General features: G+C 41.9%; 1 protein-coding gene and 2 long non-coding RNA genes across 6 annotated transcripts; all 3 read left to right on the top strand.

Annotated features, from left to right (window-relative positions):
- Positions 1-3,064: 3,064 nt before the first annotated feature.
- On the top strand, positions 3,065-7,302 carry LOC116933105. 3 transcript variants are annotated; one of them, XR_006648866.1, is made up of 8 exons: positions 3,065-3,288; positions 3,363-3,466; positions 3,717-4,585; positions 4,663-4,712; positions 4,797-4,996; positions 5,069-5,264; positions 6,783-6,875; positions 6,935-7,302. It is a non-coding gene; the product is annotated as an uncharacterized LOC116933105 (long non-coding RNA). The 3 variants fall into 3 exon arrangements; XR_006648865.1 differs by having other exon boundaries at positions 3,067-3,288; positions 3,655-4,585; XR_006648867.1 differs by having other exon boundaries at positions 3,070-3,288; positions 3,655-4,102.
- An 8,326-nt stretch (positions 7,303-15,628) lies between these two features.
- LOC123474378 lies at positions 15,629-17,188 on the top strand. Of its 2 annotated transcripts, XM_045176460.1 has the most exons (4): positions 15,629-15,823; positions 15,903-16,158; positions 16,227-16,411; positions 16,469-17,188. In XM_045176460.1, exons 2-4 carry the CDS (start codon positions 16,142-16,144, stop codon positions 16,897-16,899), a joined length of 633 nt encoding a protein of 210 aa, XP_045032395.1. In that variant the 5' UTR covers positions 15,629-15,823; positions 15,903-16,141; the 3' UTR covers positions 16,900-17,188. The 2 variants fall into 2 exon arrangements, with proteins under 2 accessions (XP_045032395.1, XP_045032394.1); XM_045176459.1 differs by having other exon boundaries at positions 15,634-15,823; positions 16,227-17,188.
- A 2,910-nt stretch (positions 17,189-20,098) lies between these two features.
- Positions 20,099-20,583, top strand: LOC116927794. Its single transcript, XR_006648868.1, has 2 exons — positions 20,099-20,167; positions 20,306-20,583. It is a non-coding gene; the product is annotated as an uncharacterized LOC116927794 (long non-coding RNA).
- Positions 20,584-26,239: the final 5,656 nt, after the last annotated feature.

Below are 26,239 nucleotides of genomic sequence, written 5' to 3'. Positions count from 1 at the left end.
TTGCTGTGTTACTTATTATTAAGAATCTAAATTATGCTAAACAAATTTTGACACGCAAAAAATGCTACAATAGAAACGGAAACGGTTGCACTCACGGATCGTGACTGGAACATGTATACCAATCCCGCCATAAGACCTAGAAGTTACTCTTCGGTTGCCACCAGGTGGCATATGAGTAGCATATTTCTATGAAATCTTTTGGTGGCTGTCGTTTGGCCCGTTACATTGGCGATTGTATGGAAGTGAAAATGACTAGCTGGTTGGTTACTGCAGTCAGTATGTCGTATTGTGCACGTCATATTCGCCTTGTTTTCTATAGATGACAGAAAACGGCAGAAACGACAAGAAGACTCATGCCTGAACAGATTCGTTCTGTTATAATCTAGTAAATGCTTTCGTATTGTACAAATGCAATTTTAGTTTCGATCAAACTGATCACATCGGAATCTTTTCAGCCTTGTTAGATTGTGGGGTAAATGATGTCGCTGTGCGCACTGCAAAAATGTTTTTCTTTTTCTCGTAGAAGCCGACTTTGAATAAAATGTAAAACAAAACAAAAACTCAAGCAATCATTTTAGTTTATATTGTTATGAATTGGATTCTGGGAAACTCATTCGAAGGCAACGTTATATCCACTTCAAGAGAAACAGACGAATGATTGTCGTCGGAGAGAAAAGGAGGCAAGAAGCGGGAAGAAGAGCAAAAAGAAAAAGGGATGGCATTGAGTTTAGTACAGCGAAGACGAGTGCAGACGTTCTGGGGTAGATGGCTAGCTGGGAAAGTGTGGCTGGCTTTGCCCAGCAATCGAAGGTGTGATGGCTTAAAGAGAGAGAGAGAAGAAGACAGGAGAGAGCGAGAGAGACTGAAGGTGAAATACAGAGAGAGAGGCGCCAGGCATAACGATATAAATATGTAAAAATTTGCCATGTTGATTGAATACTGGCTGATGGGTAGGTCGAATGAGGAAAAGGCTATGTTACCCCCAAAAACAAAGATTGTTTTTCTTTGCTTTATTTTTCAATTTTGAAATTTTTGTTTTTGGGGGTTATGGACTTATTTTGAAAACGGCCCTTAAGATTAGTTTACTTGATTGCGCCTTCCCAATTATTGCTGCTTATCCCCCCCCCCCCATGCGTTTGGATAAATCAGCAGCTAAATCTAATAGTCTACCCTTACGGACATTAACTTAGATGAATTCGCGGCAGCTCATTCCGACTTCTTAAAGCTGCATTATCACCACAACTTTGAGCAGTCCGAGGGTCACGACAAGAATTTATTTACATTTTTGCCTGATTTATATAAAACTTTTACTTTTACTGTTAACTGCAGAGAACGTGAAAAAAGAATGGGTTTGGTCGTCCTATTAATCCACCGTTTATAATTCATGTGTACACCTAATTTCCTCCATTTGGAGTTTATAGCCTTTGCTTTTCATGTAACCAGCCAGTGTGGTCATTATTCCAATCGTTATTCAAACTTGCGCCACTCTTTCATCCATCGTCGACCTGCAATTAGCATTAGATAAACACTCATTAGTAACGCATACGGTATCACGCATAGTAACGGCGCTATAGCGAACCAACAACGTTACCAAACAAAAAACGTTTTATCAAGTCTTTTATACTGAACCACAGAGACTGGCAAAACGCTACGGCTCTTTATGGCACAAGTTTACGTTTCATGTTAAATTTAGCAAACAGAATAAACTGAATTGACAATAATAACAAATGAACTTTATTCGTTACTTCTTTTATTATCTATTGAATAGAATCTTGTTTATGCTAGATAGATACTTACATATGAAAAACGCTACAATAGAAAAATCGTATGGTCTATTGTTAAGCACGGATCGTGAATGGAACGTGTATCAGTCCCGCCGTAAGACCGGGAAGGTTCTCTTCGGTTGGCACTAGGTGGCACGTGAGTAGCACGTGAGTAGCACGGGACCGATGAGGCAAGAATTCGAAGTCCATTTAGGGGGGGTGGGGGGGGGTTTGTACCTTGCTTTGGGGTTGTTGTTAGGTATTTTAACGTAGGCACAAGATGGGCATTTGGGCGGGCAACTTTCACCGCAAAGACCATTACAAGTATGTCCGCAACGAAACATTTTCTTGCACGGTTTGTCACACGGAGCTCGTTTACAAAACTCATAACAGGGGTGGTCACAAACTTCATGAGGACACTCCAATTCACACTTTTTTCGCTGGCAGTCGTCGATAAACAAGGGAGTCGACGAGCAGGCACACTGAATTTGCATTACATGATCATTTGATATGAGATTACATCCTACTGTGCTTTGTTTTCCCCCTTTTCTTGAGTTGTGACAAATCATTAATCAAAACGAACCGAAAGTTTAGTTTTTGATTAGAAAAGTATTCGAACGCTAGATGCAAAATATAACAAAACGCTTATGATATTAACTTCAAGATGGAACTATAATGCAAAAAGATTTTTTTTTAAGTTTTTGTTTATTTTTTTTAGATCTCAAAAAGTTCACGGTTGAGCGCCGTAGGGAACTGCCCCCTAGGCCATGCCCGTGCTCCTTTTTGGTCCGTAGACCGAGGCGGAAGTTAGTTCCTCATTGAATAGAATTATGGTACTTGCTGATGGACGCAAAGCACACAAAGAAAATGAGTGTGAAACCTCAAGTAAACTGGGCAAGTTCGATTTGCTTCCCCAATTCTTAGCAGAAGAATGCCCCACCTGACCATTTACGTGAACCTTCGCACAGTCCTAATCGTTTCTACGTTACTACCCCGTGGGTAGATAATTTCGAAACTATCGGGACTGCAACCGGGACTCACGTCAAATTTACTTGTTTAGCGGGGGGTGGCAACTCCCAAAACCGACTTTCTTCCTACTCGAGTTTCACTTTCCTTTTTTTTCCATTACCATACTTACCAAGTCTCTCGTTCGGCTGGATCCTTATCCTTTATCTTCTTGTAGGAGCAGAGAGAGACTGAGACACTCCTACAGGGAGCCGTCCGCTTCCTATAGATGGAAAAGCAGTCTTGAAGTTTCAATAATCATTGGTAAGTGCGCCATTTTGCCACCAGGTGGGTCGGTATTCCTACGTGTTTCTGTTGTGTGTTGTCTGCTGCAACCTGCAAAGCAACGCGTGAAAAACTCACAATGTCGGTTTCGCTGGGATCTGCATCGGTAGTTAATCCCCTAATAGAAAGATAAATTTAAAATGATTGCTACCAGTCCGCTCGCAGAATGTTTGCTGTAACTACTCAAATAATTCCTTACAGACTTACTTAAAATCTAGCAGAATAAATGCAGCAGGTATCATTGGAGTATCATTGGAAACTCAAGTATTTTTTTAGTCATAAAAAACCTTATTTTTCTAAATTACATAGTAGGTTAATTGATACGTCCAGTTATAAATCAATGTCTAAGCGGATTACATGATGTTACTTTGATATTGTCAGGAGTTTATCATTATTTACTAGAATCCAAGAAGGTATGCTGAATCATACATTTGCTGAATTTTTTGTTGTCGCAACCAGTTGTTGTAATACTTTCTTTGTGCAGACCTTAACTTTTAATTACTCTATGAGATTGTATTTTCAAAATGTCCTCCCTAACAATTGTATCTTTAAAATGTCCTCCCTAACAATTGTATCTCATTTATTTTATTTTATGTCATAGGTACTGCTTAACTGGACATTGATGGCAGGTTAATTTTTAAAAAGTTTGTACTTCAAATATAGGAACTATCTTGCTTTCGGCGGATTATTCTCAGTTGGAACTTCGAATATTGGCGCATTTGAGCGAAGACGCAGGTCTTTGTTCTGTTCTTAGCCAACCCGATGGCGATGTTTTTCACGGCATTGTATCGGTTTGGAAAAAGAAAAAGCAAGAAGAAGTCAGAGACGATGAAAGGCAACAAGCGAAACAAATCTGCTACGGGATTGTTTACGGCATGGGATGTAAAAGTTAAGCCGAACAGTTGGAAGTCGGGGAAGAAGAGGCTCAACTCTTTGTTAACACTTTCCACGCAACGTACGTTGCTTTAATTACGTTTCTAATTATGTGTTGTGGACTTGTGGGTTTCGTTGAAAAACAAATTCTTCTGGATTTGCCTTGTATACCACCGGTAAGTTCCGTTTTAGGTTGAAGTAATTTCTTCTCCATATTTATTGCTAATGAGCATGGTAAAACAAAATAAAATAATCAACGTCAAACCATATGATTCTGAGGATGTTAGGGTGGACCCTGTGTTGCACAGCAGTCGTTACTAATAGCACGATAATTCTTTACTTCGATGTATGCCCTAGATTAGGAAACTAAAACACGTAAACGAAGCTCGTGTCTTGATTAAAACTTAAAAACGAATTTTGACGAAGTGTAAATGAGTCTCGCCCGCCAATTTGAGCAATAACTCTTTGTCGATTTAAACTAGAAAAAAGATTTTAAAGTCGGGGCCGCCTAGTGTCACTTGACTAGAAGCTTGTTTATATGGTTTTAAAAGCGAATTGTATTAAGGAAATTTGTAATTGAGATGAACTGCTTCGTAGCCGGCATTATGAAGTCAAAATTGTCTTCAATATATTGATGCACTTGCCTACTGTTATTTCAGGTGAAAGCGTAGATATGATTTAAATAAAAAGCGTAAAATATGCTTTTCTAATTATTGATGTTTTACCATCTCAATAGATTCACAGTTTATTTGCCATGCTGGGATTCGCATTGGTGAATAAATGAAGGTAACTCGTTTGTTTGTATACGGCAGTCTTTTGTATTTACACGCGGCTGTATACAAGGGTACAGTTTGGTTTCTTTCAATTCAGGAGGGGGAATCCTGGACAAGATGACCTTAGATGTCCATCATCAGTGGGGAAAGAAGATGGAGGAAAAGATGTCGTGGTTTTTTTTGGCATTTTTCGATTTCACTTGGCACGTTGCGTACATCATTTTTTCGGCTGACGGCGCGTATGTTTGTCGCATCGGATTCAACGTTTTGTTAAGGTGGCCAATCAAATTGAGAGAAGTGAGTAAAAATGATTTTTAAAAATTAAAATGTTGTTTCTAATGTGAAAATTTATACGGACATTTGATGCAGATCCCATTAGATCTAATGATTTGATTCTGGACTTGTTAAACGGTAGCAAGTACATTGATACGTTCGCCATTTTTATTCTGCGGACAACGAATGCAGACGCTGGTGATTATCCTCCTGAATGGTCTGCCAGTTCAACGTTATTACGAGAATGAACCTCTTGTTTTTTTTAGTCTTGCAAAGACTTAAAAAAAGTCAGGTATGAGATTTTAATTTTTATTATTCGATTTTTTTATTGGAAAACTGTAAGGAGTAGACTTCCACTACCTTATGCCAATCCGCGAATTAATTCACGTGAAAAATCTACATGGTTTTTTTTTATTTTATTTGAACAGTAAATGCCATTCGCATCCGCTAATTTAAACAAAAATTCCGTTTCTCGACTTTTCCGATAACACTTAGAGTACGTTAACATTTTCAGGTAATCGGACTTTATCATTTGGAGTTCATTATCGAAGTTAAACGCAAAAAAAAAAAAAGTAAAATCTCATACCCGACATGTTTTTACTGGAAATCGAAATATCGATTTTTGATGAAATGAGATTCACGTTTTTTATTTGATTTTTCTATTATGACCGTATAGCATGGCAAACACGTGAAAATCTACATGGTTTTTCAGAAATACGGTTTTAACAGTTTCGAATCGCGTTTCATATGCTAATTTAAGCAAAAACTCCGTTTCAAAAATCAATCAAATATTTTCGGAAGGGGCCGCATAGTGTGACTTGACTAGCAGCAATCGAGTTCCATCGTGGTGTGTATGTAGTAATCGTCACAGGAGTAGTCGGAAACATCGGGTATCCCCCACCCGAAGTTTCTTCAGTAACCTGACCCAGAAGAATCTGTACCTAGCGGAGGTTTCTTCCAGCTTAAATGTTCTCACATTTCACGTGATATACCATCATATTGTGCGTATACCACGGGAGTATACTCACGAATATCACAATATTGGATGGGGGACCATCCTCACAGAAATGATCACAGACATTCTCGCATCTGTTTCCAGTCCTAGGCCATCTGGACGATCAAGAAGTCTAGCCAGCTCTGCGACGCCTCCTACAGCACACATGCAACGCGATGGGACTAAATTGCGTATTCAAGCCGGCTTAGGAATGGAATGTGCAATTACAGGTGCTTTGCGCGCAGATCTCGCCACCAGCCTTACCTTTAACTGCACATTACATTCGCCACTTGTACTTGACAATTGTGGGATTTCCCACAACTGCTTAGTCACCAGCTTTCCCTACCTTGCCTTAAAATGAGTTATCAACCCTTTTATACGGTTAATTTTGATGGTAAAACACCATTGGCGACCAGATGAGTGATTGGTGGATTTAACTATTTTTTTACGTAACCTCAGATCACAAACTTGAAAACGAAAAAGTGAACTATATTCGGAAACTTTCATTCTTCTTATCTGTCAACATTCAAAGATGATACGCTAATTAATAGATTTATAAAAAGAGTTATGCTATTCACCTATTTGCCTCCTAACATACGTCTACGAAGGAATCAGCCTCCTCGGCTGATTGGCAGGCAGATGATGAGTGGTACAGTAGGTGTGGTTAACATTTCTAAAACGTAACTTTTGATCAACAATTCATAAGCGAAGAAGTGAAGCAGAGAACTAAATAATTTAACTTTGATTCTCTTTATATGTCAACATAAAAAAACATTATTCTATAAAGAGTTGTGCCATTGACCTATTGGGGACTAGGTAAGGCGAGGTGAGCGATTGCTTCGGAGTATACGCCCTGCGGCCGATATTGGAACTAAAATAAACTTGTGCATTCGGATATCGTTATTTCAGGTGAGCTGGCAAATTTGATTTGTTTATTCTGAATTTAATTTGAATTGATATACGAACAGATGGAAATAGAAAGGAGACTACTACGAAACCCCATGGAATTGGAGCCGGCCGATCATCATTTGAAGTTTCCCAGTTGATGAAACAGCCTTGGTACATGAACCAATCGGGCACACACAAAAAACGGACAAGAAGCATATTGCAGTATAATAATTTATTTCATTCTTCACTTTTTTAGGAAAGTTGTTAGGATGTGTCTGAACAATGTTTCAAAAAATCGTGGCGTTAATATTTTTCTAAAACAGTATATTGTCACGTGGAGATCACGTGACATACGCGTGAGACACACCCCACACTCACCTCCTTCTTGGAAACAAGCAAGGGCGAATGTACGAGTACATTCGACCTTGTTTTGTCTGAATGTTGCGGTAGCATCACAGGACGCTTGCACCTTCTCTAACGCTTCGGGGAAACAAGCAAGGGCGAATGTACTCGAACGTTCGGCCTTGCTTTGTAGTAAATGGTTAAGGGTATCTTCTTCTTTTGTAGAAACAAGCAAGGGCGGATGTACTCGTACAACCAACCTTGCTCAGTAATAAGTCATACGGGTTATTTCGATTGTTCGTAGAGACAGCAAGGGCGAAAGCACTCGATGATTCAACCTTGCTGTTCACCTACCATAAATAGGCGGTGTAGTGTCTCTTGAATGGAATGTTCTTACTTGACGTCTTACCGTGTGGACGTCCTAATACACTCGTGTTACACATCACCCCCAAGTGTAACAAATGGTGGAGATGCAGCATTACTAAGGAGACAAGGCAAGGAAGTTTATCTTATAGTATTATTCATTGTCAGAGGCGAAAATCGTTTAGGGGCTCTACCACAAGCGGTTTAACCAACGGGTTGTGCCAAATCTTAAATTGTTGGATACGGAGCCACGTTTTCGGCTGACAGTGGGGAAGACTATTTGGTTTCTATTAGCTTTCTCTCAAAGAAATCGTTTATTGCTGTGACAAGATTTTGAGGTATTGTAATGCAGAAAGACATTAATCATTTTTTTTGCCGGAGGTAAATGAGAAAGTCATCGAATCGACGTTGGCCTAGTTGTCCAAGGGATCCGAGCAGACGTTTACACCCTTTGCCTCCATCTACGCGCCCGGTACCGGAACAGCATCTGGAAGGAAAAACTGTTGAGCCGGACAGCACAGAGGACGTAGTGGGAAGTGGGCAGCGGATAATCCAGGCTGAAAAAGGTTGGAGAGTACTGCGAAAGATCTTGAAGAATCTTACGTAGACAAGAGTATTGAGGCAGTTAAAGAAGGTAGCGAAAAAAGTGAAGACGACGAGTTGGAGAGTACTGCGAAAGATCTTGAAGAATCTAACGTAGACAAGAGTATTGACGACGCACACGAAAGTAGCGAAGAAAGCGAAGAAGAGGAAAACGGGGATAGCACTGACGAGGAGCAGTTATTTGCAGATACCGATAGTGATTCAGGTACTGGCATTATGCCTCCTCAGATAAAGTTTTTGAGTCCCAAGGTCTTTAAGGCAACGCCGGAAGATGACGCCTTCGACTGGCTTGAGCGTTACGAGTCAACGGGAGCGTACAATCAATGGGGCGATACGGAGCTAAGGGCGAATTTCAGCATGTATCTGGATGGAGCGGCAAGAAAATGGTACCTGTGCTCCACACTTCCGACGGAGTGGCGTGATTTACCCATACGACCGGGGGTTGGCCTCAACGCAGCTGATCTTCCGGCAGTAACTGGAGTCAGAATACTGTTTTTGAAAGAATTTCAGCAACAAAACTACAAGCTGTTCCAGGAAACACGCTTGCGGAACCGGGTTCAAGGTATCGAAGAAGCGACAACTAACTACTATTACGATGTTATTGATCTTTGTAGGGTGGTGGATCCAACAATGGCGGAAGCCACCAAAGTCGACTATCTTTTTGGGGGATTACGGCCCTCGTTGGTCGAAAAATTGTACCCGTTACAACCCAAAACAGGCGAAGAATTTTTAGAGGCGGCGAAACGGTTTACTGATGCCAAGCTCTTGGCCAATAGACGAAACTGGCCGGACGTGGTGCTCGGGGTGGCAGCAACCAGAGTGGCGGATGTTCCAATTGATTTCATTCGGACCCTTCCAAAACCAGCTCCAACTGTGGCTGATACGGAATTATGGAAAGTAATTAAAGAACTGCAAGGTGCGGTAGAAAGTTTGAAGATTCAAGCAACTCCACCTCCGAAGAGACCAGGAAACGAGAAGACAGTTACGTGGGGAGAGTCGGAGAGAATCTACAGAAACAATAACGGAGTACTCAAATGTTACTGTTGTAACGGAACGGGGCACATGGCCCGGAATTGTTGGGAAAATCCGCAATCTGCTCGTTTCCGACAACGATCCTACTCAGGTCCTCCTGGCCCACAGAGAGGGCCGTTGGGTCCTCCTCCCGCGCCAATCAACATCGTGTCCCAGCTAGCCGAGACGACTGCAGATTCATCAACACAGGAGGAGATAAAGGAGCAACCTATCCTTAGACTAGATTTCAGCAAGCTGATCAGAGAAGAAGTCACTTGTGGAACACGGCAAGTAATGGCAGTCGTCGACACAGGGGCAGCACTGACAGTTATATCACCGGAGCTGCTACGTGCATCCCAGTTCGTGCTGCGTCCATGGGACGGACCGCGGGTGGTGATGGCTAATGGAGAACAAGCAACGTTGATGGGAGCAGCCACCATTTCGGTCAACCACAAAATGGGAACAGCAACTGGCGAAGCGGTGGTATTTGGGATGGACGGAATTGATTTGATTTTGGGCAATGATTTCCTGAAACAGTATGGCAAAGTACAAATTGATTATCGAGAGCCGAAGGCCTCAATTACTTTTGGAGATCAGCCTCTTGCAGCCATTACATCGCAGCGGACAGATCACCAAACACGGTCGGTTAAATTGATTACCAACGCTGATGTAACAATCCCTTCTTTCTCAGTGGCCAATGTGATGACAGTAGCGCCAGCTTTACAGGCGGAGAACTTTTGTTTCGAACCATCAGGAAAACTTCTACAAACCAAGGGAGTGTCGGTGGGACACGCGTTACTGGCAGCCAAAGTGGATTTCACCCCGTTGGCCAATTTAACGTCGACTAGCGTGTGGATTCCAAAAGGGACGACATTGGGAGTCATCAGTGGCTACGACGGAGAAGTGCTGAGCTGTGGCCTAACGACAAAAGAAGAGAACTCCCCAATGACCAGACCACCAACAAAGGAAGAAGTGAATCAGCGGAGGAGACTCATAGACGACCTCAAAAAACAAGTAAATCATGGCATTCCGAAAGACAAACGTGAAAAAATGTTCCAATTGCTAGAAGAAAATTTGGAATGTTTTGCGGCAAACACTTCGGAAGTAGGCTGCTGCAACATATCTGAACATAACATTGAAACGGGAGATTCCCCGCCAATCCATCAGGCCCCGTATGCCAGCGCGTGGAAGGCTAGAACCATCGTGAACGAACAAGTAAAAAGTTTGGAAGAGGCGGGAATTATCGAAATTTCGGACAGCTCGTGGTCCGCACCGGTGGTGCTAATCAGAAAGAAGGATGGAACATGGAGATTCTGTGTCGATTACAGAAAGCTGAATTCAGTCACGGTACGGGATGTTTATCCTCTACCAAGAATTGCGGATGTGCTGAGTCGATTGGAAGGAGCAGAATTTTTTTCCATCCTCGACTTACAAGCCGGATATCATCAGATTCCGGTGAGAGACGAGGACCGTCACAAGACTGCCTTCATTACGGCTGATGGGTTGTACCAGTTCAAGGTACTCCCATTTGGCCTATCGAACGGTCCCAGTTCATTCCAGCGGTCCATGGATATTATACTGGCCGGACTTCGATGGACAGCGTGCCTCGTCTACTTGGATGATGTTATAGTGTACTCGTCAACAATCGACCTCCATGTCGAACGACTAAGGTTGGTATTGGAGAGTTTAAAGAAAGCGGGCCTTAAGTTGAAGGTGTCCAAATGTCATTTTGCGGAAACCAGTTTGAAAGTATTAGGTCATGTAGTGGATGCGGATGGTATTCGTCCAGACCCGGACAAATTAGCAGCGGTAAAGGAGTTCCCACCGTGCAACGAAGGAAAGACGGTGGCTCTTAAAGTGAAGAAAGTACAGAGCTATCTTGGCCTGTGCTCTTATTATCGTCCACACATCAAAGATTTTTCTATAATTGCACGCCCGTTAATTTTGTTAACCAAAAAGGATGCAGTGTTTGATTGGGGTCCTGACCAGGAGTCCAGCTTCAACACACTGAAGCAAGCGCTGCTTGCAGCCCCAGTCCTGGCTCATCCGAATTATGACCTACCAATGGAAATCATTCCCGATGCCTGTGGCTACGGCATTGGTGCGGTATTGGCACAACGAGTGGAAGGGCAAGAACATCCGTTGGCCTATGCCAGCCGCCTGTTAAGCAGCTCCGAAATAAACTACAGCATCACCGAGAAAGAATGCCTGGCCTTGGTTTGGGCCTTAAAAAAATTTAAAGGTTATGTATGGGGATGCAAGATCGTGGTAGTTACAGACCACCAGGCGCTGTGTTGGTTGTTAACCAAACGAGATCTCGCTGGACGGCTAGCCCGTTGGAGCTTGTCGATACAGGAGTATGACATCGAAATCCGGTATAGAAGCGGAAAACTCCATGACAACGCAGATTGCCTCTCGCGATGCCCTTTACCCGTGACCGAAGACCAAGAAGAAGATCGCTGTGTGGCCATTGGACTTGTGGGGAGTGGCAGATCGGTGGATTTTGGACCGGAGGAAGAATTCGTTGCGGAGCAGCGTCGGGTTCCGCGGTGGCGTCGTCTGATGGACCAGTTGGAAGCAGGTCGTGCAACGTTAAAAATCTTCTGTCTATTCAATGGGCGACTATGCTTACAGACCATTAAAAACGGTAAACAGTATCGTCGCCTGTGCGTCCCACGTTCCTTTCGGGAACGCGTCGTAAAGGCATACCATGACGACTTGATATCAGGGCATATGGGAGTTCGACGCACCCTAACGAAAATTGCTAATCGATTCTTTTGGGAGCGTTTGGCGATTGATGTTACGAATTATGTGCAATCATGTCCTAATTGCCAGGGACGAAAAGGAGTGAACAAACGACCAGCCGGTTTCCTGCAGTGTATTCAGGTGGCACGTCCATTTCAAAAGGTGGGAATCGACCTCTTAGGTCCGTTTCCTATGTCCAACACCGGAAATAAGATGATCATCGTTGCTGTTGACTACTTAACGAAGTGGGTGGAACTACGGGCCATGCCCAACGGAAAGGCGGATATGGTGGCAACATTTTTCGTTGAACAAATTGTGCTGCGTCATGGAGCACCGGAATCCATCATTTCGGATCAAGGGAAATGTTTTATAGCTGAGCTTACCCAAGAAGTCATGAAGAATCTTGGAACCAACCACAAGACAACGTCAAGTTACCATCCACAGGCAAACGGATTGGTTGAGCGAATGAATCACACCTTGGCGGCTATGCTCTCAATGTATGTCAGCGCGGACCATAGAGACTGGGACGAGGCATTACCTTACGTGTGTTTTGCTTACAACACGGCGCGGCAGGAATCTACGGGATATTCACCATTTTTTTTGCTTTACGGGCGTGAACCAATGTTACCTATTGATTTGGAATTAGGTGCGGATGCCAACCCTCGGCTGGTTACGTCGGGAACGGCTCCGGATTATGCAACCCAGGTTGTGACCGAATTGGCGAAGGCTCGAGCATTGGTGCACACGCGATTGGGAGTCGCCCAGGACAACCAGCGACGAGAGTATGACAGTCGCCACAGAGAGCTTCAATTTCAAGTAGGAGATCAAGTCCTGGTGTACAAACCCTTTCGAAAAGTAAAACGAGCAGAAAAATTGCTTCATCGCTGGCAAGGACCGTTCAAAGTGATCCGACAGACAACTCCCGTGAACTACGAAGTGAAGTTAAGTTCCGGATCAAGAAAATCGGAGATTGTGCACGTCGTAAAAATGAAACTTTTTCACGACTTGGTCGAATGAGGTCCAAATTTGAATACGGAATCCACAGAGGCGACACGTGAGACACCTCTACCAAACGCCCCTCAACCACCTGTGAGGATTCATCGGGAGACGGGTACGGATAATGGAAACCACGGTGAGAGGGCTGCAGTTTTATCCGACAACAGCGTCCATCCAGTACCGTCATCTGGGGGAGTTCGTCAGCCAGAGACAGCAAGCAGGCCGGCCCGCCTCCCCACAAGGATACAGCCGGCTCGTCGAGCTGGTCGACCGAATCGTTACCTCGCTTTGTTGCTGCCTTACACAATTTGTGTATTGGCCTTTCTCGGGTCAGTCAAGGTAGATGCGTTGCTTGTCCGAGACACCGTGATTTTCAATGAAAAGCCGGGTGTCGCGTTCGGAGAATCATTCTGGACAGTCATAACAGACCTCGATATACGACCGGCAGAGGCAGTGGTTCAGACATTGAAAGTGAGGCTGAAGGAGTACGCGGACATGGCCGTTAAATGCCGTAAAACAGGAAATCAACAAGGTGCATCGGCGGCCAAAAAACTTGATGTCAAGTGTCATTGGTTTGAACGTGAATTAAATCAATCCGAACATCGACTAGCAACTTTTCGGGACGCCATTGGTTCTCCTTCCAAACAACGCCGAGCGGTGATCGATGGCGGCGGATCAGCGTTAAAGTGGCTGTTCGGAGTAGCCACCCAGGATGATCTCGCTGGATTGAATAAGAAGATCACCGGCCTTACACACCGGGAAAATGAAATAGTCCATTTGATGGACCAGCAGGCAACTGTACTGAACGAATCACTTTGGGAGATCCGGACAAATACCAAGCTGATCCAGGAGTTGGAAGGGCAAACGGCGGAACTAACAAAGAATTACAAAAATTTGCTTGGACGAATGGCAGAGCGTCAAGCTTACATGATCGAGTATTTCGATTTTTTCATCAATCTAGACCCTGCATTCGAGTCGATGGAAGCAAGGCTGCAGTGGCTTCGAGACTTGGCAGACGCTCTTGACGAAGGGTTGGCCCTCTTGGCAAACGGCCGATTAGCGCCTCAGATATTTCCACCTGCTCAAATGGCTTCGGTGTTGAAAGCAGTTAATCGACAACTACCCTTGGGTTGGGCAGTATCGAGTGAAGAATTATGGGTGACCTATCGTGAAGCTATGGTGACGGTGGCAGCGGTGGAGGGACGTTTTCGTCTCTTTATCAAAATTCCGATCTACGATCACGCACAGCAGTATACCCTGTTTGAAATTTTCAGTTTACCACGAGCAACAGACAATGGCACCCATGGAGTGGCGATCGGGGACCTACCGAATTTCCTGGCCGTTTCCACAGATTTGGAGACTTTTATTGAACTTTCGACTGCCGACGTTCGGGGTTGCAAACAATTGGAACGATTAATTTGTAATTTTCATACAGGTTTAGGAAAACGGGGAGCACGGAAATCCTGTGCGATTTCGTTATTCACCAATGACGCCAACCGTAAGCTAACGCAATGCAGACAACAATTTAAAGATTGGAAAGGATCCGAAGTAGCTTATCTTGGAGAGAATCGCTGGGTGTTCTCAGCCGTTACAGCTCATGAGGTGGTGTTCTCATGTCCGATCGGTAGCAGCCAAGGGCCCCCGCAATCACTGTTGCTGCCTCCGTTTGGGATTTTTGATGTCCCTCCTGGATGTACGGCTCGAACGGAAGACTGGGTCTTCCCCGCCAGTTTAGACGGACGATTGGAGGCCTCGTTAGATCCTCTGGTGGCACCCACGCTGGCCGCAGTGGGGTTTAATGTAACAACGTTCAAATCGGTCGCCATCATTGAGCTCCCGAAGGCGAATGCCACATCAATTAATTTCATCAGCGACCTACTGCGTCGAAACGACGGCGCTCGTGCGTCGTCTGAAATGACAGGATTCCAGATTCAAGAGTTAATGAAGAAGACGACCGAAGAATTTCAGCTGTCGGAGCCAAGATATCCGTTTGAACTTCTGATCATGTTACTATTACTAGTGGTGGCAACAACTTATCTCAGTTACCAAACTGTTTGGCTGAGAGGCCGTATGAGGGTCCACGAACAATTAGATGTTCAAGACGATCACTTCCTACCGCACCTCGAACAGGTGGCGGAGGTTTGACACGACATTTCCTTTGTTTTTTTGAATGCTTCTTTTGGGGTGTTCGTTTGGAATTTTTGTTTTCGGGATTTTTTGTTTGTTCTTTATTTTGGTGTGTTGGGTTTTCTGATTTAGGGTTTTAGGACTTTTTGGGGGTTACCGTTCTGGGGGTTTTATTTTTATCAAGCAGTCGGGGGCGACCGCCTTCACGAGGGGGGATCTGTCACGTGGAGATCACGTGACATACGCGTGAGACACACCCCACACTCACCTCCTTCTTGGAAACAAGCAAGGGCGAATGTACGAGTACATTCGACCTTGTTTTGTCTGAATGTTGCGGTAGCATCACAGGACGCTTGCACCTTCTCTAACGCTTCGGGGAAACAAGCAAGGGCGAATGTACTCGAACGTTCGGCCTTGCTTTGTAGTAAATGGTTAAGGGTATCTTCTTCTTTTGTAGAAACAAGCAAGGGCGGATGTACTCGTACAACCAACCTTGCTCAGTAATAAGTCATACGGGTTATTTCGATTGTTCGTAGAGACAGCAAGGGCGAAAGCACTCGATGATTCAACCTTGCTGTTCACCTACCATAAATAGGCGGTGTAGTGTCTCTTGAATGGAATGTTCTTACTTGACGTCTTACCGTGTGGACGTCCTAATACACTCGTGTTACACATCACCCCCAAGTGTAACAATATCTTTCCTGAAACTTGCTTCCTGAAAACGAATTAACGAAGAAAAAGGAACACGCCGGTAGATTGACATGGAACATTTTCGATGAAAGGTGAATATATTTATGTAATAAAGTTAATTACTGTGCTTTATCAACAACTAAGAAAAGAATTAAAAATGGTTCAAACTAGAAATGGTTACCGTAACGAGACATCGTCGAGAAGGACGTCAGTAAGCATACCAGAACATAAATTGAAAGAGTCTGCGATGTCCCCGCCCCGATCAATCCAACCAATATCATCGGAAGTTAATTTGGATGAAGCCAATCAAATTGCGATCATCCTTTTCTTTTGATTAACGCACATAGTCACACCAGCGCTTAAAGCATTTCTATGCGACAACGGCTTACAGTTACCCGCCACTATTGACTATGACTATGCGAAAATGGTAAGAAGAATTGACATTAACCGCAAAAGAATGGCTGACTTTCTTGACGCGTCCTATTCTATTACCAGTGCCACGTTTAGGAAAGCTATCAACGCGCGCAACGACATATGTCATCTGAAATATCTATCACTAAGCGAACACTGGAAGCAGTACACCTCCGTCTGGAGGACATTGTGTCTCGGTATTGGCAACCCGGGGGCCGCCGTCAAAGTGCAAGTCATCTACAACTTCTTGATTATGCGTGAATATAGAGGTGCAATCGAGAACCAAGTTTTTCTCCTAACCAGTCAAGATTATAATGTAAACGTAGGTTTTGGTCTTGGTTGCATTTTGTTCGGCTGCCTCACCAAGTACGTGGCTCCGTCTCTGCGGAATTTTCTAATCGACGAGAAGAATCAATCTACATCAACGGCTCTCGATGCTTTTGATAATTTAAAACAAATGATTTCAGAGCAAAAGTGTGATTCTAATTACCTCTCAAAGGGAGGAGATATCAGAAATGATATTGCGCTTCTTAAGCTATCTATGAAGGCTAGGAATAATTCATGTCATGTATTTTTTTCTTTAGTCTTTCAGTTCTGGGAAAATTATTTGGAAGCCTGGAAACAGCTCATGGAGATAATCAACGCTCGAACAGCATCTGCAGAAATGCAAGGAATGCTAGAAACTCTCATGACTTCTATGAACGAAAATCAACAAATACATCTAGCAAACGTTCTTAATGAAGCCTACTGCATATAGACTTATGCGCTTTCCAAGAAGCAGAAAACACTACCCAGATCAAGGCTCCTTGGGGTCTCTTAACAACCGACGTTTGACAGTGTTCGAGCAGTCGTCAATACTTCGTCGAGTTGTTCTTCTCCCTTTCTCTGTGTCGACTTCTTGGTGTCTTCCTTGTTCCACTTGTTCTCCTCTAACCAAGTCCTGTCAGTTTTGTGTGTACAAAACTATTGAGTTATTTCACTCTGTAAGTATAGTTTGTGGCTTTCTAGAGCCCAAAACTAAATCTACAATACAAACTTTAACCTTGTCTGATCTATACCTTATTAGGTTATGGGCCCAGAGTAACGTGTTCAGTATGGCAAACCCTATGAATCCTAATTTCTCTCTGGAAATTGTCAAACATGTGATCTGTTTAAATGGGACTAACTTTACCCCGTACAAGCATAACATGAACATGATCTTTCGTCTCAAAGGTCTTAATGGCTTTGTAGAAGGTCGTGTACCAAAACCTGAACCTACTTTTGCTGCACTACCCGTTGTTGCAGAAGTGGAAGAACATGTCCGTGATGCTGGAACTGGTGTTGTGCCACCTCCCGTGCCTTTGCCTGTCATCACTAATACTGTGGCCATCAACGATTGGGAGTTGACTGATTGCTACGCCATGTTCCTGATCTACAACACTTGTGACGTCACTACTCAACAACTCTTGCTGACCTGTCGTACTAGTTTTGAGAAGTGGACACGACTTGAAACACAGTTCCTCCAACGTGCTGCAGACAACATGCATCTTATCCACTTAGAGTTTATGAACAAACGGCCAAAAGCCGGGGAAGACATTATGATTCATGTCACTGCTCTTGAAACTCTTGCTACTCAGCTCAACGATCTTGGTGAACCCATCAGTGATAATACTCTGATGACCACCATCCTTTGCAAACTATCACCGAGATTCAAATGGTTCACTCACGCCTGGCAAAATCTGCGTGATAACGAAAGAACCCTTGAAGCATTCCGCACTCGACTCATCTCTGAACAAAGAAGCTTGGACTTAGAAGTTGCTACTCAGCGTTCAAATAATCAAGAGATTACAACTACCATTCCGCCTCCTCCTACTACTCCTGCTGTTAATGGTGAAGCTAACGCCACTCTCTTTGGTCAGTATGGTAACAAAGGGAACAATAGTCGTAGCGGACGCTATCAAGGTGGACGTAATCGCTCTAACGCCGATCGTGAAAGTACAAACAGATCGGAAGCTATCTGCAGCTATTGTGGCAAACCTTATCATTATCGGTTTGAATGCAAGCAGCGTATCGCCAACGAAAGCGTGAAGCCAGAACACAACAAGCGACGACGTGAAGACGACGATAATCCCCCGCCTGGTCCTTCACGTCACAAATCCGAAATCTCTTTAGTCTCGACCTGCTACTTCATTGCGCCCTCACTTGGTGATTTCTTTCTTGACTCGGGGTGTTCCAGACACATGAGTGGCGAACGTTCGTACTTCAAAGATCTACGTCTCCTACCCCCCAACAGTTGGCCTGTTCACGGCATTGGTTCGACGGTACTTCACGCTCTTGGCATTGGAACAATCACTATTCAGATTGATCATCCTAACACTGGTCTGCCTCACGATCAACATACTGCTGAAATTCACGACGTTCTTTTTGTTCCTGGACTTGGTGTCAGTCTGATTTCCGTCATTTCCCTTTTGAAGAAAGACTTTGACGTTTCTTTTAAAGGAAAGTTGGCCACGATCACGCGCAACAACAAAATCTTCTTAACAGCATCTCAAGTTAATGATGAACTGTTTAAACTGGATGGCGTTACGGTGTGTAGCGAGTCTACTTGTCTTGCAGTCAGTACCACGGCCGCCACACTCGTTGTTTGGCACGAACGTCTTTGTCACGCCAATCGTCACATTGTACGCACCTTAGCTACCAGCACAGCTATCACTGGCATGCATGTCATCCCTGGTGGCGCCAACTTGAACGACAGCTGTCATGGATGTGAACTTGGCAAATTTCACAAATTACCTTTTCCCATCAGCTCAACCGTTTACAAAGCTGTTGGCGAATGTATCGTTTCTGATAGCGTTGGACCCTTTCAAGTCGAATCTGTAGGCGGAGCTCGCTACTACATCTTATTCAAAGATATCTTCAGTGGCTACAAAGCAATCTATTTCATCAAACTCAAGTCTGAAGCTGGTGACTGCTTCAATCTCTTCAATACTAAAATATTCACTGAAACTGGTCATCGCATTCGCAAGTTCCGTTGTGACGGTGCCGGCGAATTTGTTAGCACTGCACAACGCACACGATACGCCGAGCTCGGAATTGCTCTCGAGTTCTAATCTACGAGAAGAATCAATCTACATCAACGGCTCTCAAAGCTTTTGATAATTTAAAACACATGATTTCAGAGCAAAAGTGTGATTCTAATTACCTCTCAAAGGAAGGAGATATCAGAAATGATATTGCGCTTCTTAAGCTATCTATGAAGGCTAGGAATAATTCATGTCATGGATTTTTTTCTTTAGTCTTTCAGTACTGGGAAAATTATTTGGAAGCCTGGATACAGCTCATGGAGATAATCAACGCTCGAACAGCATCTGCAGAAATGCAAGGTATACTAGAAACTCTCATGACTTCTATCAACGAAAATCAACAAATACATCTAGCAAACGTTCTTTCTTAGCTAACTAATCCAGTGATTCCAGATATCTTAACCGACACACTATAAATCCAGTTTGGTTGATGTCATGCTTTTTGATTTCGTGTTTAATGTTTAAATCGATTTCAATAAAAAGAATTCACACAAATACATTTTCTTTTTTATCCACAAAAACTGTGTTCATTCAAAAGATTTTTGAAGTTCTTTTCCCATAATTAGTAATAGCCACCATTCCTGTTTTGGGAAGAGAATTGGGAATTGGGCAAAGACAAAAACGGGAATAAAAATCAGTGCTTTTCCCATCTTCGATGACATTAGCCGGTTGCGCTATATAGGAAATTTAGGACACACGGAATTAATTTATATATTTGATTTTCCTTCTATGATTACTAACTTAAACCGCTTAAATTGAGCGCTAAAACTGTGGGCCACTAACCACTAGAGAACCTAGCGGAAAACCGGGCGAATTCAAAATGAAAGTTGGTACTCGGTAGAGTTTCTATCTCTCGTATCCTCGCATAGTCACATGTAGCCACTTCTATGCCACTGTCTAGACTTTCAAACCCTTTCAGGTTACCTGGATTCACCGAGTTTAATTGACATCTCCGTTTTACCGGTAATGTCATTCCACTTACCAGCTTTCACTTTTTATTGTGAATTCGAAAACTGTAATCTGTAAATTTCTTGTCGCGAAAAATCTCAACAAATCTAGCCTTTTTTAATTTTAAATAATGTGGTTTTATTTTAATCTCAGCATTGAAACGAACCCAAGACCTATAGCTCGCGTGCCAAAGTCCTACGAAAGTTAATCACGTTTGATCACAATCCAAAATGCCAGCAACACTAAGATGCATCTCAAATTTCATTCATCTGGGAACTGAACTCTAATCCCCGAGTTGTGCAATCTGTTGCTCTACGAGTGACAAAATCTAAGCATCAACCTCACTAAACACGTGAATTTATGTAAATTTATCGTTTCATAATTCTTGTATTGATCTTTCTTCACAGACTATTACATCCATGTGAAATCAATCAAGATAATGCTTCAATTAACTGCCACAAAGGAAATTACTTGGCTTGTAACTAAGAAAGCTGGAAGAAGGGATTTTAAATAAAATCGGTTTCAGAACATAATTACAGGCAATATCTCTTTCAATTTATGATGACTATGATACTATTTCAAGAAAATAAAACTTCGATCATTAAATTCATTCTGGATTTTAAGTCTAGTCTTATCTACTTTTGAGCCGACATATTGCACAAATCCCTAGTTCATCAACTATTTTAAAAACCCAATGGGCTCTAATTGGGTAAGACGTCTGGTGGACATTTTGCACAGATCCCTATTTACACAACTTGGTCTCCGCGAGACGGTCTCGAAGGGTCGAGACCGTCACCCGTACATCCCAGTGGGACTATCCCGGCCCTCTGATTGGCTCTCTTCACCCTTACATCCTTCTATGTCTTTCTGCTTTCCGTTCCCACATTTTCCTGATGTACACAGTGTGGTTTTCCGTGGGGCTGCCGCTTTGATTTGTTTGTTTCTTTCATGTATTTTTATTATTTACATTTATTGTTTCTTCTTTATTAAGTTTTACAAATACAATATTTTTACTTACATTAATTGTTTTTTTCATTTTATATAATAGATTGAATTAATTACCGGTGTGTTTTCTTAAATTAGTGTAAATTGTCATCCCATGGGCCTTGGGTTGGCGGTTCCAAAACCCGATCTTGTAATGATCGGGGAAACTATAAGTCCAAAACTTAAAAAACTTATAGGAATGGATATATCTGGATAAGATCTTTCCATTTCTGCAAAAATATTGCTTAAAAACTACTTATTGGAAGAGTAACCCGATTTGCCATTTTTCCGGTAGGTCGGTGCGGTTTAGCGGGTATCTTGTAATCCCCACCCCCGAATAATACTTAATATTTAAATAATTTTTTGCGGGAAAACTATAAGACCAAAATTAATAAATATTACAGAAATGGATAGCTCTTATCAAGAGCTATCCATTTCTGTAAAATAGTTAAGACAATTTTCATAAACAAAAAAATTTGGGCAAGAACTTTTTTGTAGTTTTTGCGCTCTAGAGATATACTCGATCCTATAGACTTAAGTAATAATTTTCATTGTTTTTGAAACTTTTTAGTGCATGAATATTTTTTCATAAATTATAGAGAAATAGATAGCCCTTATCAAGAGCTATCCATTTATATAAAATTTATTAATTTTGGTCCTATAGTTTCCCCGAAAAAGATTATTTAAATTTCCCGTATTACTGGGAGATAAGGGTTAACTTAGACTCGCTAAACTGCACCGACCTACCTGAAAAATGCCGAAGTGGTTTACTTCTCCAATAAGGAAATTTTGAGCAATATTTTTACAGAAATGGATAGATCTTATCAAGATATATCCATTCCTATAATTGTTAAAACTTTTGGACTTATAGTTTTCCCGATTGTCCCAAAATCGGGTGTTGAAACCGTTTTTCTCCAGCCCGCACCAACCCAGTTGCCCATGAGAGTTCATTCACAATAATTCTGATGGAAACACACCGATGTTTAATTCATTCCTGTTTTATAAATTGAAAAGCGATTTAATAAAGGTATAAGTAGTGTAATAGCATAAATTAATAAATAAAAAACAAAAAACGAACAATAACGAAAAAATATTCATACACAAAAAAGTTTTAAAAAAATTTATATTGTTACTTAAGTCTATTGGATCTAGTATATATATATCTAGAGCGCAAAAACTACAAACGTCTTGTCCAAAATTTGTTTGTTTATGAAAATTATGTTAATTATTTTACAGAAATGGATAGCGCTTACTAAGAGCTATCCATTTCTGCAAAATTTATTAATTTTTTCCTTATAGTTTTCCCGCAATAAATTATTGAAATATGACGTATTTTTATGAGGGGGGTTCCTTTGACCCGCTAAACCGCACCGACCTACCCGTAAAATGGTGAAGCGGTTTACTTTCCTAATTAGTACACCCTAAGCAAAATTTTTGCAGAATTGGATAGACCTTATCAAGATTTATCCATTCCTATAAGTATTAAAACTTTTGGACATATAGTTTTCCCGATTCTCCCAAAATCGGGTTTTTAACCTTTTTTCTCCGACCCGCACCAACCCAATTGCCCGTGGATGACAATTCACAATAGTTATAATGAAAACACACCAATATTTAATTTATTCCTGTGCTATAAAATTTAAAACGATATAATGAAGATACAAATAGTTTATTAACAAAATAGTAAGTTAGAAACAATAAATATAAACATAAATAATCATAAATAAATAAACATGAAAAACAAACAAATGAAAGCGGCAGCCCGACTACTCCACACACGCCACAGCCCCACAGGCCACACACCACAAGCAGAAGGGGTGGAGGGGCTATAGGGTGAGGAGAGGGAGAGAGCCAATCAGAGGGCCGGGATAGTCCCACTGGGATGTACGGGTGACGGTCTCGACCCTTCGAGACCGTCTCGCGGAGACCAAGTTGTTAGTTGTTGTGTCCAAATGTCGGGAACCACTAATTCAAACGTCGTCGGGCAGATGTTCTATCGTCGTGTGCCAGATGTCCAAGTGTCGGGAACCTGCAACAAAAATTCGTAAACCCTGGAGTCCTTTTGGTAACTTGCCCAAAAGAGTGCATGCCCTTTACGCCTGGCGGACACCAGGAAACTTTCTAAAGCTCTATTGGCGCCAGATGCAACAGACTTCTACCCATAGATTCTTAACACGGTCTTGTCAAAATATTATGACTTCTTCCTTGTTTTGGCGAAAACCTAGTCAATAGGTTGGATGACGAAAATGAAATGAGAAGTTAATTCAACGAAAATAAACTTTTATAAATTCAGAAGTTAATGCAACGAAAATAAACTTTTCATACCGTGTGCGTCCGCAAGGTAACTTGCTTTTAAATTACAAATTTAAAAAAAAGTATAACATAATATCGCTAAGAACTGTAAACAAGTTTCAAAATAGAGAAAAATTTCTGTAATGTTTAAAGGGTAACAGACGAAAAAGGAAATCAGACTTCAAAATAACAAAAACAAACTTTCGTAACGTGTCCCCCCTCTCGCCGCTAGTCAACTTGCTTCGGCGAATCTTCTTGAAAATGAAAAAAATGAAAAAAACATTAGGCTATACCAGGATTCGAACTCGGGTCTCCCGCATCACAGTCGAATCTTATTCCACTGTGCCAATCTACAGATATATTATATATCATTTTCGAACAATACAATCGAATTGTTGTAAAACACTTGAGCTTTTTCGATAACAAATCACATACAGGATTTTTAAGAAGTCAAGATGATGTCGAACTTAGGTTAAACCAGAGGTATATAAATTGAAATTAAACAATTTATGCTAAATATTTTTTGAATTTTAAACTTCAGCATGATTTATTAAGTTTAAAGTAGTTTTTTATTATTTGAAATTATAATCCTATCAAAGGTATACTTGCTTTTAATATTATTAGATGCCGAATAATATTTATTTTCTGTGAGTTACTTTTCAATGGCTTGGTTCCCGTAAGCTAAACGGAAAGCTTGTGCAAACAAACTCACGACTTTCATATATTTTATTCATTTTTTGTAATAAATTTTAAATAAACCATCCGGCAAATAGATCATTACTCCTTTATTTTTTAAATTTTTCATTTTAAATGCTGGACTTCAAATAAAAATACGTTCAAGGGAAAAAATTGAACACGGTTAAGTTTTCCCCCTCTCAAGAAAGTTTGACAATTAATAATGAAACTTAGTGATCGGCCCCAATTAGTTCTAATCGAGTTAACCGCCCTGCACCGATAAAGTGCATTCGGGGTTGAAATGAGGTGCCACTTTTTCAACCTGGGCGGTGCGGGGAAAAATTTGAGGTTAACCCGTTGCCCCGAAGCAATAAAAAAAAATGCCGTTCTTTCGGTTTCAGAGTAAAAATCGGGGCAAGCGGGTAGAACGAGCTATTATCGGGGTTGTTATCGGATAGATCGGGTCAATCGATAATGTTTTTTGCATTGATGAATCGATTGATTGCAATCCAATTGATTGCAAACCCCAATTGAATTCGGGGAGAAGAATTTTCCACCCTGAGCCACGCCTCCTTGGCCCGAAATGAGAAACCCGATTTGCAAAAAAGCACCCCGATTGGCTCGAGGCCGATCCTTAAATGAAACAATTGAAAATCTTTTTGGCTGTTGGAAGGAGGTCCGTAGAATATAATTTTCGCACATCCATTGCACTTCCAAGGTGACTAGCCGACGGACATCCCTGGAACTACCCATTGAGTACATAGATATCTAACGGATGTTCGGCCATGATTCGGACATCCGACGGCAGAAATGTGCTATATGGGTCTGCTGTGTGCTCTTACATTCTAAGACCGTCAAAGTTTGAGAGATGAAAGAACCGACGATAGGTGGCACTAAGATCGGGTGTTTGGTTATAGAACCATTCAGTTATAGAACCGCGCACAGGCCGGTTCTATAACTGGACCGGCACTGTACAGGCAGAGTAATAGAATACTGGTGTAGCCACGCTTATGGCGGGCCCTCCCATTGCCTTTTTGGCCTGAAAGTCTTTCTGTCCCATAACGAAAGCGCCGCAGCGGCTGTGTTGTGAACTTGTGATGTATTACGTTTTCGCTATGTTTTCGCTCATTTTCGTCGTCTGTACTTCAGAAAGTAAACAAAAAGTGGCTTAATTAATTAGTGGGAAAAAAGTAAGAGCATGAAGAGATTTCTTAACAACCCTTAATACTCAATTCATAGGTGGCGTTACGGTTATGGGACACTTAAATCGATATCTTGCCTCATTTTCTCACAATCGATACGCGAAATTGGCAACATCTTTTGGGAAAAAATCCGAGAGAGGGAGTTAACATGGCCGTGGCTACACCAGTATTCTATTACTCTGGTACAGGATTCAACCCGACATTCGTCTACAGGCTTTCGTCCCTTTTCGCGGCTACTTGCCGAAGGGGCATCCCTAAAACGCGAAAGCGAAACGCGAAACGAACAGCGACTAAAACGCGGAACGCTGTGCGAAACAGCCCCCAGGCAATGGGCTGCGAAACACTCAAATATGGCCTAAAGGCAACCTAAATAGCGAAACGATTTTGCGAAACCCTTATTTAAAATGCCATTGGATTTGGCATTTCATTTAGAGAAATAAGAACCGTGTACTATTCTTTTTTGAGAACATGTAACCCCGATATAAGCACTGTAAGCTCTACGCCAACAAAAACTCATTTTTTAAATCTATGGTTCTTTCCAGTCCTTTTTTAATTTGTTGACATTTACTTGAACAAATTCGCGACGAATTGTTAACTTGTATTGGCTAATAGGAAACTAAACACGATGGGGAATAAAAAACTAGCATTTTAAATGTAACAATGTGTTTAGACTATGATTGAAGTAAATGAAATTAATTTATTGAATTAAATTGAGTTTAAACCAAAAAATGTAAAGCCGTGGGCTAACTGGGATGTTCTCCAGTGCTCTGACCTCTAAGTGCCTTGAATGGTTCCATAGCATGTAAAATTTGGCCTGAAAAAACTCATGAGACTGTTTGGCTCTGTCAGAAATGTAAAAGCCTAGCCCAAAATTAACTTTCAACACTTTGGTAAAAAAAAAATGTTTGACTTTAAATTACCTGCGATTCCTGTT

Source organism: Daphnia magna, linkage group LG7 (assembly GCF_020631705.1).
Source record: "Daphnia magna isolate NIES linkage group LG7, ASM2063170v1.1, whole genome shotgun sequence".
NCBI lineage: Eukaryota > Metazoa > Arthropoda > Branchiopoda > Diplostraca > Daphniidae > Daphnia > Daphnia magna.
Note: the sequence above shows the minus strand (reverse complement) of the source record. Positions and strands in the feature narration are given on the sequence as shown.